The following is a 19,195-nucleotide window of genomic DNA, read 5'->3' as shown; positions in this document are numbered from 1 at the left end:
TGACACAGGCTGAGCGATTCAATCAGGTCAGTCCAGCCCAACCCACACACACAGCATCATGTGTGGATCCTGTTTCTCCTGGGCCCACTACTCCAGTGGTTTCACAGACTGAACTGTCACCATCATCGACACTGACATCTGTTCCTATTATAGTCACTAAGGACTTTCCGGATGGTAGTGCTGTCTGCCGGTATCTGCAGAGAGAACAAACTGTTTTTGTAGTTTGCAACATACCCAGAGAATTGGGCAGAATAATCCCCAGGGTTCTCAGGGTCTGAGCAGTCTACCTCATTCCTTTAGTCAGTGAAACAAAAGTGTTACAAAAAAAAAATAATAATAATGAGATAGGGACTTTATGTTGAATGTTTCTGTTTTGAATGTTCATTTTGGTGTGGTTTATAGCTAAAAAGAAGCTAAAAAGATGTTTTCTTTTTATGTTTGTGGGTACAGTATATTCATTAAGTGGTCGGAATATGTTATATATAGTGATCCAAGGTTTCTTACTGTCCCTTTGTTTAGAATATGCTGTGACATGTTAGAGCCACCAGAGGGCGTATGTGTGGTTCAAGATCATTCTGGTTATTTTATTTTTATTTTTATTTATTTATTTTTATTTGTTTGTTTATTTAACAGGGACAGTGCACATTAATAAACATTCCTGTAAATGCGCCAGAGTTAGCCAAGAGGCTATTTTTCATCTGTAGTCCCTGGACAGATGTTACAGAGTCACTCTGAAAACAGAATAGAATATGAAAATGATGGTTAATAATGAGTCATCTACTGTTGCACCAGCAAGATTATCTCCCGTCTCTATCTGATGCTTTTCTATGTTGTGAAGATGCAGCAGTTTATAATTAATCATATGATATATTTAAAGGTCAGGTCAGTGATCTTTGATCAGCTTTTAAATATTTGTGGAAAGTATCCAAACACTTTTCACAAGTATTTAATTTTAATTATTTGATTTCTGTTTAAACCGCTAGACTTGGATTCATTAAACCAAGATCAGATTTTAATAGTGCTAAACTAAAATTAGAACTAATCATAGATTAAATTCATCCTTATTGGTGCAACCCAGCATAGATGTTTACAAGCTATTTTTATGCAGTTAACACAAACATCATATGTAAAGTTGTGTAGCAGCAACCACTGAATGAAGAGGAGTGAGAGCTGCTTGCTCTTGTCCACAAGGTGCCTCTCAGAAAGAGTTTGAGTGAACATCAGTCACAATCATTTTACTTCACTAAATGGCAGCAGAAAGACCAGCCACTCAGTCTAATGGTTTTCAAATGCTCTTTTTGTGATAACAGCTGCACAGCACTTGCATGGTACTTGATTAGCCTTTTTGTTTCTGATTATTGTGAATACCCCCTGGGACATGTTTAGTGTGTCAGTGTGCATTTGAAATACCATCATGCACCTTGGTTTCAGTGATTAAATTCAAATAGTGTGGCTTTGCCTGGGAAGGCTTTGTCTGTGTTTAGTTTTGTGTGTGTGTAGGGGCACACACACACACACACACACACACACACACACACACGTATACACACACACACACACACACACATCCACTACTTAAAATTCTAAAAAGCATAAAGGCAAAAAAGCAAGTGGAAGAAGCACCACTGACTCTGTGAATAATGGCAAAACTCACCTTCATAAAATGCAGACTTAAAACAGCCCAGAGTAAATCAAACATGTTATATGTCTGCATATGTGTGTGCGTGTGTGTGTGTGTGTGTGTGTGTGTGTGTGTGAGAGAGAGAGAGAGAGAGAGAGAGAGAGAGAGAGTCAGAATCTGTCTCCATAATTTATTTTCTCTCTGACTTCATAGCTGGGCATCTGACTAGCTCTGCACCTACTCTTGTTTTAATGGAATGCCTTTTCAGCAAAGTTGAGAGCTGTGTGTGTGTGTGTGTGTGTGTGTGTGTGTGTGTGTGTGTGTGTGTGTGTGTGTGTATGTGTGTGTGTGTGTGTGCATCTGTGATAAATATTCCCCTGTCGCTGAGGCATTGCGTTCTGATCTAGGGAAATGGTTTATGAAATCCACTTAGCGATAAATTACAACCTATACCGTCTTCAGACCTCACCACAGCTGACTTGTGTGTGTGTCTCTGTCTGTCTGTCTGTCTGTCTGTCTGTCTGTCTATCTATGTGTAGTAAAATCTCACAAATGAGTAAAGAATATTCATACTGTATCCAGAAAATACGCCAGAAAGCATCAGTGATGTGCATATAGTACCAATACAGAGGATGGATGGATGAGGGGAAAGATGGGAAATGGAACATGCAGGGGAAAAAATATAGAATGAACATACATAGGACAGAAACATAACTGCAGGATGGAGAGATACATCAGCAAAAATCAAAGTGTTAAGTACCTCTATCAGAGAGATATCTGCCAGTATCACTCTCATTTCACATTCAGAAGAATTCATGAGAAAATACATTTAGTCTAAGAAATTAGAAAAAAGAGTCTTGGCTTGTCAGTCAGTATGGCTTGATTGAGTCTGCAAACAATTGAATATCTATCGTCATTCAAGTCGAAATATAAGCCAGAATTACTGCTGCTATGGTACACCAAACAGATATTCACCACCCTCTGATTCTTTGGTGACTTATGTATTTAAGAAACTTAGTACATATAAATGACAAACAACTTCTCTCATATAAAGGTGTATTAATTATACATTAAGAATAGGTGCATAGATATTCAGGACTGTATGAGTGGTTATAAATAAGTCACTAGGATAATGGCAAGATTAATTAATATTTTGCAGGGTCAGAGAACTGTGGGATGAAGCTCATCAGGATTGAAATATTATAGGAGAGTAAGTATGTGACTGATTACTGAGCCAACTGAGCCTGAATAAAAGCATATAAGACTAATTCAGACTAATACCGGGATGTTATATTGTACTTATTCAGACTGAAGCATGCTAAAATTGACTATAATTAACTCTCCATTTTCACACACTTTTTCTTTCACAGTGAAAAGTTGTTGTCTGGATATCAGACAACAAAACACTTGCTCTTGCAGGATGCTGGCTGTGAGGGCAGCGAGAGAGCAAGGTCAGCTCTGAGATGAGTTTTTGGCCGCAGGGGAATGGAAAAGTGGCAGAGAATAACATGAAAGATGGAATTAATGCAACAATATACTAAATGTCCTTAATATTCAATTTCATTGTGCAGGTGTGATTTTGTACAAGCCCAATCATCCATTTTATACTGTCAATGAAAATATGTCTGTTGCACTGTGTCACACATAGGACAGATGTGCTTGTGGGCTGATTTAGTAGCATGTGTGATCAGTTAATGATCAGTATTGGCACTAAATAGGTTGAGTTGTGTGTAATGGCTATGTGTAAGGACACAGCTGCAGCTTTGGCATTGTTAGAGGATCTTGCTGATGCAAGGGCAAGATGAGAACGAGTGTTTAGAGACTGCTGGAGAGAGCTGCGTCCCTGCTTCTCCATTTGTAGCTCATACACTTTCATTGTGTGTTCTGATGTGCTCACAAAGCTGCACTTGATTGACTGACAGGAGCAGTAGCTTAAGTGAAGCTGAAATTCATTTCTGTCTTTTATGAATGGAAGCCGTATCTTCATGCAAATATGTTTTACACCAATCGGGACACTGCATAACAGCGTCAAAACCAGTTAAAATTGATAGTATTTCTTGCCAATCAGGACAGCATTCTGCAATTATGTTTCTGGAATTCCAGATCTGGGCCATCACTCCTCAATGAATTTCCTTCTTACATCACATGATAAAAATAGCTTTATTGTTGTTTATTATTTGTTTAAATTTTGAAAGTGAAAATATGAGGCTAATTATATCTAAATAAATTTAAATGTCATTAGAAAGTTCAGCCCCCACAGTGTCTGCTTGGACCTCAGACAAATGCAGTTGATGACTCCTGATTTAAGCTATGAAATGATACATAAATGACATAGTTCTGTCCTGCTGAGTCAGAGGTGTTCTTTAGACCTTTGTTACAGCAGCCATTTTGACACGAATAGCAGTGTAAACACAGGTGTGTCTAATGATATTAGGGCATGTCAAAATGGCTATTGTGAACAGCCATTGAAGGCTTTTACAGGCCTTATACCTTTTATAAACATGGTTTAAACACCAATTTATAATAAACTGAACAAGAACTGATTGAAGTACATATTATAATTGTATTTTCATTCTTTTGGTCTTTTCTGAATCTTGTAGAAATGTTGAGTAGAAAGTCTCCTTACAGTTCAAGCATAATGACTCAGTGGAATGTTGCTTTTAACTGAACAGGAAGGGGGTTTTGTCCTAAAAATGTCACCGTTCTATTTTGTTATCAGTTGTGGAGTGGGAGACAAAGGTTTGAAATTCACAGGCCTACACAGACACTACACTAGCATTTAGCTAACACCACGGATACCAACTCATTTTTATGACTGAACACAGGAATTTGATGATGACCTTAAGACTTTATGTTGACATGCCATCAAAATGCTGTTTTTTCTTGGCACCTAATTGTCTATCTTCAATTAAAGCCATGCAGTGTTTCTTTTGATTACAGGTGTACTACCCAGTGGCTATTTTAAGTGATCCTGTTTCTAGTAAACCTGAATGTAAACCTGAATGATCTTGAATATGAGATTCTTTCTGTAGATGGTATGTGAAGAATTTTTGTTTGTCCATGTTGGTGTGTATATGTAAATGTGTGATAGAGACAGAACCACTGTACTGCAGTGGAAAACTCAATCTATTATACACTATACGCTTCCCCAAAATCTCCTGCTCAACTGTGTGATTACCATATCAATTAAACATACTTCTAAATTTCAGAATATTACGAGACTATTTGAGCTTGAACATGGTGCAAGAAACAACAAACAGAATATGCTAATGCTAGAGGAAAATAAACCCTCCTTGAAGAGAGGATGAAGAGAGAGGAACAGCGAGGAGAATGAGGAATATTTGTGTGGGTTAAATCGGTTCCTTGAGCCCGTTTTGAAATGAACAAGAAAAGGGGTGTAATGAGAAACTCCTTTTATAGTACAGCCACATGAACACAACGCAGATTGTAGTGAAGTACAGAGAAATGCCACAAAGCAAGGCAAAATGAGACAAAGAGATAGTGAAAGCCATACAGAGGAGGGAAGTGGTACAAACAACCCAAGCAAAAAGAAAGACACGAAAACCTTTTGTTGCTGGAGAGAGAGCAGAAAGAAAGAAAGCAGGGAATGACAGCCTGGCTTTGGAGAGTTAACACACTGCTGGAACTGCACTAAAGCAAAGCAGAACATGTTGCACTGGGCACAACGCAGAGATGACTGACATGTGTATCTGTGTGCCTTTATATGATTTACTTTGTGTTTCCCAACTAAAAAAAACGTACTTCTTCTTCGTCTTACTTGAACAACTTATTATTTCTCTTGCCATCTTTTGTTTTTTTTCCCCCTCAGTGTGGTGCTTTAAATCAATCTGGGACTAACATAGTTAAATACTGAAACATCAGTTTTTGGATTGGGCAGTTGCTCAGGCTGGTTGTGAGTCTGTATGTACTTGGCTAAGTTTAAAGTAGTAAGCAAAAGAGAGGGAGATGGAGAGCGAAAACAAGCGAGTTTTGAATCAGTCTTCCTGGTGATTCCAGTGTTATTAGAGCTCCTGTTGACAAGCACATTAGTGTTATTTACAAAACTGAGCGTCTTGTGAGCTGTTTGTACATGGCAGCATATATATTATACATGTATATTTTAATTTATTTTTTTTATTTTGAAATATTGACAAGCACACAATACAGTGATCATATAGTAATATTTTCTTCTTTTTTTTTTAACAACATACGGCAAAGCCCCCTCACCCATCCGAGTACACATCTAGAAGAACAGAGGAGGAAAAAAAACTAGAAAAAATTTATGTAGGCATGTACATATCCACACATGCACCCATGTTTGTATACGCATAGACATACATGTACACACATGTAGAGACACACATACACTCCCCTCCAAAAGTATTGGAACAGTAAGGTCAATTCCTTTGTTTTTGCTAAAAACTGAATACATTTGGGTTTGACATCAAAAGATGAATATGAGACAAGAGATCAACATTTCAGCTTTTATTTCTAAGTTGTGTATCAGATCCAGATGTAAGTACCTGGAAATGAAAGCTGAAATGTTGTCTCATATTCATCTTTTGATGCCAAATGAAAATGTGTTCAGTCTATAGCAAAAATAAAGGAATTGGCCTCCCTGCTCCAATACTTTTGGAGGGGAGTGTACATGACCAAAGTCAAATTTTGCTGTACCCTGTGTCATTGTGCGTCGAAGGAATCACAGTGTTGATTTACAGTAATTTCCAGACAGAAAACGTCTGCAGCAGTGGCGGCTGGTGAAAAAAGTTCTTGGTGGGGCTGGTGTGCAAACACATTTCCCTGCCTAGTCTAGTATAAGCATTCAAATGAACAGTGTGAAAATTACTAACAGTTCCACAATAATATTTAATTTCCTTCTCAAAATCAACAGTTTCAATATAAAAATAAAATAACAATATAAAATAAAATAACAATTTACAGCTATAGGGGAGACTGGGGTAAGACGAGCCATTTTTCATATTTAGGATCACTACATCAAAGCAATCATAGTTTTGTCGGTAACTAATATATCTGCATATATTTCAGGATGTTGTGCATCTCTTCAAACAAACAGAATGAGTGTAAACATAACTGTTTCCATAGTATAGCATGTCCAAAAAAAGTGGTCTCGTGGCACAACTTACCCCGTGTATGGGGTAAGTTGAGCATAGGAGCGGGGTAAGTTGAGCCGTATCCCTACTCGCCCCCCACCTTCCTCCCCACCTCCATCCCACTCCTCCCTCACCTTCTCCCTCCCTAAATAACAGTCACTTCTTCACATTCATGTGTATTTTCATTTATTAAACACAATTCAACAGGTACAATAAACAGCTGTTTTAACATGCCTTAAAGTGCGCTTGGGAAGAGAACATTAAAAGCTGTGTTTTTGGAAAGAAAACACTAGAACACTAGTTTCTTGGTGTCCTTGCTGACAGTAAGGTCAGTTATGAACATATGAACGTAATACATTTGAACACTGAACCAAAATACACTTACCCCATACACTTAATAAGCAATTAATATTTATTTTATCTATCTATCTATCTATCTATCTATCTATCTATCTATCTATCTATCTATTTATTTATTTCATATTTCATATTTACTTAATATTTAAGACATTTAGGCTACAGCCAAAATACATTTATTAACTGTATCGGGCTTCGGCTCAACTTACCCCTGGCCAAACGGCTCATCTTACCCCAGAGCTACCATTTTGACTTTTTTAGTCCCCACAGCTAAAACGGTGCACTTTTATGCTAGGTTTATGACCTCATATTGTAGCTCATAGATACCACAACTGATGTATAAAACATATTTAAAATGATCTATTTTGGTCTTAACACAATTCTCATGAAACTGATGATAGACTAAATTCACTTTCAAGAGTAAAAAATGTTTTTTTGGGAAATAAATGTCCAACCACTTTACCCATGTGGTTCTTACCTTCACAGATTCCATGAAATGATGCCTTCCTCCTAAATATTTGGTCACACGATCAATGTTTTTTACCGTTTCCTAGCAACAGGGGGTGGCTCAACTTACCTTTTGGCTCAACTTACCCCAGTCTCCCTATTAGACTTTATGCTATCAAATACTATACAATACAATACAATAATGAGATAAATTTACAGAAAGGGATTTCAGCTGAATCTATACAAATCAACAGTGTGAGTGAGTGAGTGAGTTTACAGCAAAGTTCTTTTCAAAAATTAAAACATATTGAGATGATTTACCCTATCTGATCAAGAAAAAATGCAACATTTGCTTGAAGAAAACAGCATCAGTGCCATAGAAGCAGCTAAATTTGTCAGTGCATGTCACAAACACAACAAAACAACAGGGTTACGGCGGATCTTTTGTAGCACAGAGGAGATATGTTGCTCAAACACTAGGTATGTAGTATTATGAGTTGTAGAACATAATAAATTATCTTGAAGGAGTAGATGTTTACCAGTAAGCTTGACTCCAATAATTGACTTGAGAGAGAGAGATGGCTGCACATGACAGCAAGATGGTCGCGCCTATGCCGGCAGCAGGCCGTCTGTGCTGGTTCCTCGTTGTGTTTGCTCTGTTTTTTGTTTGTTCATCGCTTTGTGAGAACAGTGCTAGTTCGGTGATTGTGTATGATTTTCATACCTTGTTTAACATCCGTGCATCGGTGCTGAGATCGCTGTCTCACCGATCTGAACAGTGGAGCTCCCACCGTCACCTGCACCGCAAAATCCCCGGGGTCATCTGGAGGCCCTCCTGCACCTACACCCGGCCGAGAAAGTCCAGGAGAAGGAGTAGACGGGCAGGAGCCGCGGTAAAGCTCCGACAACAAACCAGAGGCCGCTCCCTGTCCGTGCTCCACGCCATCTCCAAGGCGGATGGCCCTTGCTGGAGGCTGGCATGCCTACGACCCGTCCTCCCGGCGTCAACGGCGCACCTACCGGCGTTTGCTCCGGTGTCCCATCGGCGAGCGCACACGAGAGTGGCTTCAGTGCCTGCGTGTGCGGGAGATCCTCATGCTTCGCCCCCGAGTGTGGAGTTGCTACCTGGAGACGAGCGACTGAGGAGGGAGACCCCTTCCAGGTGTCTGCGGCCCCTACCCCGAGCCTCAAACTTCGGCAGAGCTGGCTCGGACCGCATCGCTTTTGGGCTGATTAACGCCAGATCGATTAGAAACAAATCATTTGTTTTAAATGATCTGTTTGTCTCAAGTCACCTGGATTTTCTGCAGATCACAGAGACCTGGCAAAAGGCAGACGAGTTCTCCTCGCTTAATGAACTCTGCCCGGCGGACTGCTCCTTCTCATGTGCCCCGAGACCCACCGGCTCAGGCGGGGGCCTAGCCTCCATCCACCGAAAGTGCTTCCACACACGGACGGTGGGCTGCAAAGCCTACTCCTCGTTTGAAGTCCTCATAAACAAGGTTGGCCGCACAAACCCCTTTTTCTGTGTCCTTGTTTACCGCCCTCCAGGCAAGAACGGGTCCTTCCTGGCTGAGTTTGGTGACTTTCTGGCATCTATTCTCAGCTTCGAGAGAGTCCTGATGCTTGGAGACTTCAACATCCATGTAAATAAGTGCGCGGATACATTTGCTGTGGACTTCCTCAATCTCACGGACTCCTTCCATCTCATCCAGCATGTGTCCAGTCCGACTCACGAGAGAGGTAACACATTGGACCTTGTTTTCACCATCGGTCTAACTGTTAGCGACGTCCATGTTGTGGACTTGATGCTGTCAGACCACAAAGGTGTAATGTTTCGCTTATCTTTTGACATTGACTTTGTTCCGGAGAAACGTGTGAAAAGCTCCCGCATTATAAACAATCTAACAGTGGAGAGCTTTAGAGCTAGTTTCAACTGCAATGTTTTGATGTCGCTGGATGATGACGTTGACTGTTTGGTTCGTGTTTTCAATGCCCACTGCGCAGCCATTCTGGATGACGTAGCTCCTGTCGTCACTCGCTCTGCCCGCCCCACAAACTCGTCTCCCTGGATGAATGAGGAGATCGGTGTGCTCAGACGTAAACGCCGCAGAGCAGAGAGAGACTGGAAGGCGTCCAATCTGGAAGTCCATAGACTGTACTATAGAGACCTCACGTCCGAATACAATAAGCTGGTTGAAATGGCCAGGGCTGCTTATTTCTCTAACCTCATCTCCTCTAACAGGAACAACCCCAGAGTGTTATTTAACACCATTAACACAATTGTTGCTCCTCCTCTTCCACCTGTACCTGTGTTTTCAAATGATGAGTGTAACACCTTTCTCTTGTATTTTGTTAACAAGGTTGCAGATGTAAGAGCCAACATCACTCCATCCCCCTCCCCCCCGGTCCCCAGTCCAGTTGCTTTACCTTCATTGAGCAGCTTTTCACCTGTCTCTCTAGAAGAGCTTTTAGAGGTAGTCAGCTCCATGAAGACCTCCTCAAGCCCCCTGGACATTCTCCCCACCTCCTTACTGAAACAAGTCATTATGTCTGTTGCCCCCTGCCTGGTCACTATCGTTAATAGTTCCCTGGTCACAGGTGTGGTGCCCTCTTATTTTAAGGAGGCGGCAGTCCAGCCCCTCCTTAAAAAGCCCAGCCTGGACCCCTCCTCTCCTCTTAACTACAGGCCCATCTCAAAACTACCATTCATTTCCAAGGTGCTAGAGAGAGTTGTAGCTAACCAACTCAACTCGTATTTGTCCACATATAGCATTGGTGACAAATTTCAGTCTGGTTTCCGGAAAAATCACTCCACTGAGTCTGCACTCCTTAGAGTTTCCAATGACATTCTGATGGCCTCGGATTCCGGCAAATGCTCTGTGTTGGTCCTGCTAGACTTAAGCGCAGCTTTTGACACGGTTGACCATGGCATCCTATTGGACAGACTGAGGAACTGGGTTGGTGTGTCAGGTTGTGTCCTAGAGTGGTTTGCCTCCTACCTCAGTGAGCGTTACTTTTCAGTGACCGCCGGCCCTTTCAAGTCTGACACCGCCCCTTTACACTGCGGTGTACCCCAGGGTTCGGTGCTGGCCCCTTTACTCTTTGCCTTGTACATGCTGCCGTTAGGTCAGCTCATCAGGAGTTTTCCTGGTGTAGCATATCATTGTTATGCGGACGACATCCAGCTGCATTTCTCTTTTAAACCTGTGAATATGCAAAGTCTCAGCATTCTGCTGGAGTGTTTGGCCGCCATCGAGGGCTGGATGGCGAACAACCTCCTTCAGTTGAATGCGGCCAAGACCGAGGTGCTAGTCATTGCCCCTGATAGTGTCACAGCCAGGGTATTAGAACACCTGGGCCCCCTCAAAAACAACGCCCGTCCTAGTATCAGGAACCTTGGTGTACACTTTGATCAATTAATGCTCCTGGATAATCATGTGAAGTCTCTGAGTCGAAATTGTTTCTTTCATTTAAGAAACATTGCCAAACTGCGTCTTGTCATCTCGCACTCAGAGCTGGAGATGGCCATACATGCTTTTATCTCCTCCAGGCTCGATTATTGTAACGCACTTTTCACTTGTTTAAACCAAGCATCTGTAAACCGTCTCCAACTGGTCCAAAATGCAGCTGCCAGACTACTCACCAGGTCAAAGAAATCATGTCATATTACACCAATACTTGCCGCCCTACACTGGTTACCGGTTCACTTCAGAATCCAATACAAGGTACTTCTGTTTACTTTTAAAGCTATCCACGGCTCTGCTCCCAGCTACATCTGTGACCTCATCCACCATCACACCCCCAGTCGCTCTCTGCGGTCAGCTGACCAGGGGCTCCTGGTAGTGCCCCGCACCAAATTAAAAACTAAAGGTGATCGGGCCTTTGCAGCAATGGCACCACGCCTCTGGAACTCGCTTCCTCAGGCTCTGAGAGCTGCCCAGACGGTGGATAGCTTTAGAAAGCAGCTTAAAACACATATTTTCCGGTTAGCCTTCTTAACATAGGCCTGAGTTTGCGCCTTCTCCGGGTTCTTTTATTTCATTTGTACAGTGTATGGTCTGCTTCGTTTGCTGGTGAGATAATGCACTTGCACTTTATGTTGCACTGCCTCTTATGCATAGCTATGGCATCATTGTTGATGATGTTTTTGTTGTTGGTGATGTCTATGTTAATAATAATGTGATGGTCACCTGATTGTTTTTGTTTTATTCTGTTTTTACTGTAAAGCACTCTGTGTATTCGTACTGCGAAGGGTGCTATATAAATAAAATTGTACTTACTTACTTACTTACTTACTTACTTAATTTAACAATATGTTAAAATATTATTTGTTTTAAAAATGTAAATTACTTATCAAACAGACCTAACAATTCAACTACCAATGAATGAGCAGTAGTATGCATGTGATAACACAGATTGAATATGAAAAATAAGCCAAAGTGATACCTCTTCTCTGAATAGACAAGCTAAGCCAGTGTGCTGCTGTTAGCCGGTGAAACTAGAGCGGAGTGGCACCTCTTCGCTTTGTAACAATCTGTGTCAGTGCGCTGCTGTAGCCTGGAAAGTTTCTTTGCCTTGTGGGTGTTGCCTTTTGGCTCGTGCGGTGCCGGTGCTGGTGCCGTTGTTATTATGTCAAATTCCGAGTTAAAAACAGTCACCCAAATGGCCACGGAATAAGCGAGTTGCGCTTTTCGGCGCGCTATTTGCATCCCTGGTGTGTGTCTGTCTCTCTCACTGGGTCTGTCTCGCTCTCTGTGTGTGTCTGTCTGTGTGTGTGTCCACACTGAATCATACCTGTCACTTCTGAAAAGGATACAGGGGAAGCAAAAAAGTGCACTGGCTGCTCCACAAGCCACGGCTTGCGCTGAAACCAGCTCCGGCAAAAAGTCCTGTTGGAGGATTTAGCTTTCTCCTTTGTTTTCTGCTGGATGTTGATTTCGGGCTTGTCATGTCCCAGCTCCTTAACGCGGATTTTTTCCACTATTGTCCTTCTTGCAAAAGGGTAATTTAATAAGGATCTCACCAAATTTGGTGGAAGCTGCTGCTCTTGAACTCCTGTCATCGTCGCCGCCATTATCTCTCTCACTCACTCCTCGCGGTATTTTTTTTTCGTAGGGCACCGTAAGTCTGGGAATCTCACTACGAAAAACAATGACCACTGGCTCCTCAAGTAGCTTTAGCAGTCCGAAACCTTCACGCATTTTACGTGGACGTAGGGGCGACATTTCCAGCGCCCCTAAATTTGGCGACGTTGATTGGCCAATTATTCATCATTTTCCCCTAGCAACCATAACCGGATTGGCTATTTAGCTGCAGGTCTGGGGCGCTTTGACGAGCGCCACGAAAGAGAAATGATACAGTCTGTGGGAGGAAATTCACTACTGATTGAATGAGTCAGTTGGTGTAAATGTTGTTTAAATGATTCAGATTGCATGTAGACACACACTATTAAGTAAAACTGACACTGATGATAAAATATGTAAATATATACATTAGAGATTTTTCCCCTCCACATCTGGAGGGGCGGCGCCCCAGCGCCCCATATGGGCCAGCCGCCATTGGTCTGCAGTGTCTATCTATCTATCTATCTATCTATCTATCTATCTATCTATCTATATGTGTATGTGTATCTATCTATCTATAGGCCCGTTTCCACCGCAGGAACTTCGGGGTAATTTTACGGTACCGTGGCCGTTGTCGCGTGTCTCCACCGCCGGAAGTACCCCGAAGGAGAGAGTTCCGGAACCTTTACAGAGGCTAAAAAACGGCCCTGCCTCGGGGTAGAGACTCTGAGCAGCCCCGAAAAAACTCCTGGGTTTCCTCATGGCGCGATGTGATGTCAACAAGCATGCGTCCCTAGCAACACGGCCAACACTACCAAGCTAACGCTAACATGGTAGCTAACACTAACAACACACTGTTTAGCTGGCATTTTTAGGGGCGCTAACGTTAGCTTTAGCGGACGTTAGCTAACGCTAACAACACACTTTTTAGCTGGCATTTTTAGGGGCGCTAACGTTAGCTTTAGCGGACGTTAGCTAACGCTAACAACAGGCTTTTTTAACAACATGCATTTTGATGCCCCGGTCATGCAACCGCCCGGTAACTTTACAGGAACCTTCCTCCTACTCGGCCCTCTCAGTGGAGACACAGCAGTTGAGAGGGCCGAGCGAGAGGACGTTCCTGTAGTAGCCCCTGCCCCCCAAATACTACCAGGAACATTCTGGTGGAAACGGGCCTTATCTATCTATCTATCTATCTATCTAGATAGATAGATAAATAGATAGATATATAGAGAGCGAGAGCTCAAAACAGAAAGATGATATCTTGTTGTGCCTGGGGGTATTGGGCAATGGCAAAGGGCAGAATAGGGGTCAGTACAACAGATTTCCATCTGAGAGAGGCAGACTTGCTCCTTGAACTAATGACCTTAAACTAGCAGTTGGCCTGACCGGCATTCAGTCTGGAGTTTGGTTTTTCAAAGATGCTGGCTCAGCAATGCAGGCATGGAAAATAAACATTAAATAATCCCATTGGAAATTACCCTGGAGACTACCCTGTCCAACTGTATATCAGTGAATGTAACAATTACAGCTGAATTACCACATCAGGTACTACCAAATTTGTTTATCTTGCAAGCCACAATTCAAGTGAATTTAATATATTATCTTTAAAAATTATTTTGTATTTATTGGTGAAATGCTCCTTATGTGATTCTGATTGAGAGCCCAGAGGAAATCCTCTCACTTTTGATGTCTTTCTGCTCAGACTGATAAACATGCTCATAGTCATATTCACAGATTGCTCAGAGCCCTCAGTGACTACTGCTGCTTCTCTTTGTTTATGCCTTTTTCTTCCTTTGAGTTTTGCCTTGTTTTGACATTTTCTCTAGTTTTTTTTTTTTTTTTTTATTTCTCCTCTTGCTGGTGTGCTCCCTTCTCTTGTCCTCTCATCCTACAGACCACCCGCTGCTGTTAACTTTTAGTTCTCCGGCAAAACATGCTTTCAAAAAGCTAAGCAGTACAAAACTGGAGCAAATCACTGAATACTGTAGGTTTCAGCACAGATTTTCACAGTCTGGTTGCAGCAGACCCACCTCAGTAACACATGTACAAAATGTAAAAGCTGGGTGATAGAATTACACTTGTGTCACATTTCGTGACAGGGAATTGCTAAATGGTCTTGTTTGAAAATGTCATGGACACAGTTACATTATGGAATGTTTTGAATTGGCAGTATTTAGCAGTACTCACACTTTTCTTTTGCTTCTCTCATGCTTTCTGTCACCCCCTCCCTCTCCTCCTCACCCAGTCTCTCCACAAAGGACATCGAATCCCGGACTGAGTCACTGGGCCTGTTTGAGACTTTGAAGAGCAACCCTCAGGCCTTTTACAGTCACATGACTAAGTATGTTCTACCCAGCGTGGAGGGAACTGACCTTGGCCGCCTGCTCTACTACTACACTTTACTGGATGCTGCAGGCTGCAAGCCCTATGTCACCACCCACATCAAACCAGACTGCCATGTCAAACTGCTTAAGAAGCTCCGGGCTGTCGCCGATGGTGAGACAAAGAGGGTTTTGTATTTTCTGGTCAGTGTGATGTAGATGAGAAGATCATATGCACTGTGTTACTAGAAAGACTTAACACCACCCTGTTTATAGCTTAAAATGTGAAGACATAGGGCCCTATCTTGTGCCACCCGCTATCCGCTGCCACTACCCACTACCCGTGAATTGCGCATTTAGGAGCTTCCGCTATCCCTAAACAGTATCTTGCGCCCACGCTACCCGCTATACATTATGCCGACTCCGTTGTTTGCGCCTGGAGGTGTGTCCGTGGGCGTGTTTTATGCGCTATCCCTAAAATTGCTATCTTGAGTACTAGGGCTGAACGATTAATTGCATTTGCGATAATATGGCGATATGATAAAATGCGATTTCCTAACCGCAACTTGCGCGATTATAAGTTGGTCACGAGACGCGAGCTACAGCGATTGGAGCTCTCAGCCGCACCAACTTTTCATCCTGCCCTTTAACCATCCTGCCCTTTGGCTCAACGGAGCAGTCAGAAACTGACACAAGTGAGACTTTAGTCTCGAAGAGGAACAGCACGTCGGTGGTGTGGAATTATTTTGGTTTCAAAAAAGATGTTGTGCAGCGGCAGGTGTTGTGCTGCAGAGCATGCTGTGCTACCATTGCTACTTCACGGGGTGACACTTTCAAACATTTCGGTCAGTGATCCCTGTCTTGAGGTATTTGGCTTGCCAGGCGCAATGGTGCTCGGCATTTTGGCCAGACAACTGTCATATATGGTTTTGTGGTATTTTTTTAAGTGCTGGAACAAGTTCGTAGTGTTAGCGCAACATATTTTTTGAAACCAAAATAATTCCACACCACCAACGTGCTGTTCCTCTTTGAGACTAAAGTCTCACTTGTGTCAGTTTCTGACTGCTCCGTTGAGCCAGAGGCCATTGCGCAACAGCTGGGATCTCCACAAGGAAAAACATGTCTGTATCACGGCAGACAACGCATCAAATATGGTGCTGGCTGCACAGCATTGCTGCCAACAGATAGATAGATAGATAGATACTGTAGATAGATACTTTATTCATCCCGCAGGAAATTCACAGTTTTTCAGCAGTATCCACAGATTACAGATTAAATAAAATAAAAAAGATAAAAAAAATAAAGAATAAGATCTAAGTACAACAGAATAAGATCTGAGTACAACAGAATAAGATCTATAGTACAAGCCAGTGTGCAAAAAGCAATGTGCAACAAAAAAAAACAAAACAGAAAAAACCGTGTGCATGGGTGTATAAAATGTGCATAGAGGTAGGTCAATGTGCAAATTTAGAGGAAATATACAGTATACACATTATAAATAGCAGTAAGCAATATAAACACTATAAACAAGGATTATAAAAAAAAAAAATAGAAATATGAACAATTTAAACAGAAGTATTAACAATTTAAACAGCAGTGGAAAATAACCTAACCTGAAGAACACACGCTCCGACCGAGGTTCAGAGTTAGTGTGAAACCATGAGACCAAGACCGTCGACAGAACCTGACGCCCGGTACTGGGAATTCAGGAACTGTCAGACTTGATCCAGCCTCATGGAATCACCCCTTCCCCTCCAGTCTTTACGTGTTATCTACCAGTAATGCAGAGTGTGTATAATGAGAGTTATTTCCTCCGGGTGGAGTTAAAAAGCCGCATGGCGTGGGGGAGGAATGATTTCCTCAGTCTGTCGGTGGAGCAGGACAGTGACAGCAGCCTGTCACTGAAGCTGCTCCTCTGCCTGGTGGTGGCGCTGTGCAGTGGATGCAGTGGATTGTCCATGATTGACAGGAGCCTGCTCAGCGCCTGTTGCTCTGCCACAGATGTCAGGCTCTCAAGTTGTGTGCCCACAACAGAGCCCGCTTTCCTCACCAGTTTGTCCAGTCGTGAGGCGTCCCTCTTCTTGATGCTGCCTCCCCAGCACACCACTGCATAGAAGAGGGCGCTCGCCACAACAGACTGGTAGAACATCAGCAGCAGTTTTTTGCAGATGTTGAAGGACGCCAGCCTCCTGAGGAAGTACAGTCGGCTCTGTCCTTTCCTGCACAGAGCCTCAGTGTTGGCTGTCCAGTCCAGTCTATCATCCAGCTGCACTCCCAGGTATTTATAGGTCTGCACCATTTCCACACAGGCACCGTTGATGCTTATGGGCTCCAGGTGAGGCCTGGTCCTCCTGAAGTCCACCACCATTTCTTTTGTCTTGGAGGTGTTCAGGTGGAGGTGGTTGGAACCACACCATGCTACGAAGTCCTGGATGAGTTTCCTGTACTCCTCCTCCTGTCCACCGCTGATACATCCCACGATGGCCGTGTCGTCCGCGAACTTCTGCACGTGGCAGGACTCCGAGCTGTACTGGAAGTCCGACGTGTACAGGGTGAACAGGACTGGAGAGAGTACAGTCCCCTGCGGCGCTCCTGTGCTGCTGATCACAGTGTCTGACCTGCAGTCCCCCAGTCGCACATACTGAGGTCTGCCTGTCAGATAGTCCATGATCCATGCCGTCAGGTGTGAGCCTACTCCCATGACAGTCAGTTTGTGACCGAGCAGCTGGGGCTGGATGGTATTGAAGGCGCTGGAGAAATCCAGGAATGTGATTCTCACAGCACCACTGCCCCTGTCCAGGTGAGAGAGGGATCGGTGTAGCATGTAGACAATAGCGTCCTCCACTCCCACCTTCTCCTGGTACGCAAACTGCAGAGGGTCGAGGGCATGACTCACCTGCGGTCTCAGATGGTGTAGCAGCAGCCGCTCCATGGTCTTCATCACATGTGACGTCAGGGCGACCGGCCTGAAGTCATTCAGCTCTGACTTAAGGCCCGTTTGTAAATAAAAAATCGCATATTAAATCGCAATCGCAATATTGGGGGAAAAAATCACAATTAGATTATTTTCCCAAATTGTTCAGCCCTATTGAACACACACTTTAGGGAAAGCGGATAGCGGGTGGTCAGGACCACCTGCTAAGTTTGGGCTTTTACAAGAGCGCGCCCAGGCGGCTTCAATACGCGCCCCGACGGAGCCTCGCCACGCACACAGTCAGACTGATACCAGGTCGCCGCTGGAATGGACTGAGTATAATACTCATATAGACTGTTGAGAGGAAAGACTGTTTTAACTTGGACACTTACGCCAGTGTGTTTTATTGTTTTATCATAAGCCAGCAGCTGTGCTATATTTTAATTTTTAATATTTTATTTGCCCAATCTACCTTGTCAATAAATCAGTTCACACATAGTTCCACCTCTGCCTCTTGTGTGTGTGTGGTGTGGCCCAGGGATTTTAGTCAATCAGTACAACCTTGTGACCCGTCCACTTGGACACATGTGGACGTGCACATGCGGCTCCACCTCCCGAATTAACTCGCCTATAATATATAACATATATGCCCTGTCCTTAAAGGCAATGGCACCTGGCACACTGATTGGTGTAACTGGCGTAACGCCCAAAACACGCCTATGCATAATATAGCGGGTAGCGCAAGTGTTTTACGGATAACGGCAGGTGTGCAAGATAGCAGCTTTTGCAGGGGAACGCCTCTTGCGCAATGCTAAATCCCCATATAACGGGTTTAGGGACTCTGGCGCAAGATAGGGCCCATAGAGTCAAATCAGTCTTCAAGACTTGAATGTATCTGTCTTGACATGATGGTAAATGGACTGCATTTCTACTGTTTTTCTAGTCTACTGACCACTCAAAGTGCTTTATAATGTTTGCCTCACGTTCACCCATTCACACACACATTCACACACTGATGGCAGAGGCTACCATGCAAGGTGCCTAATTGTCCATCAGGAGCGGTGAGGGGTACAGTATCTTGCTCAAACACACTTTGACGCACTATGGAGGAGCCGAGGATCGAACCGGGAACCATCCGATTAGCGCTCTACCTCCTGAGTCACGCTGCCCCAAATGATTGATTGCTCACATACGAGTATTGATGTTGCTTTCAGACAACAGATAAACTACATTTACTGACTGTCATGCAACATCGTAATATAATGAAAGATAATGCTGGAACAAACAAAACTCAAAATTGTTAACATTCTTTTGAGAAGTGAAACATGCACACACATGCATGCATACACCGATGA

General features: G+C 43.2%; 1 protein-coding gene across 1 annotated transcript in view; it reads left to right on the top strand.

The window, feature by feature from the left end:
- nbas (NBAS subunit of NRZ tethering complex) overlaps positions 1–19,195 on the top strand; it is a 409,584-nt gene that overhangs the window by 251,737 nt on the left and 138,652 nt on the right. The window contains 1 exon segment of the mRNA XM_030047740.1: positions 14,851–15,101. Within this exon segment, the coding sequence (XP_029903600.1) occupies positions 14,851–15,101 (251 nt within the window).

Source organism: Myripristis murdjan, chromosome 24 (assembly GCF_902150065.1).
Source record: "Myripristis murdjan chromosome 24, fMyrMur1.1, whole genome shotgun sequence".
NCBI lineage: Eukaryota > Metazoa > Chordata > Actinopteri > Holocentriformes > Holocentridae > Myripristis > Myripristis murdjan.
The sequence above is the reverse complement of the archived record's forward strand: the minus strand, read 5'-3'. Positions and strand labels throughout refer to the sequence as shown.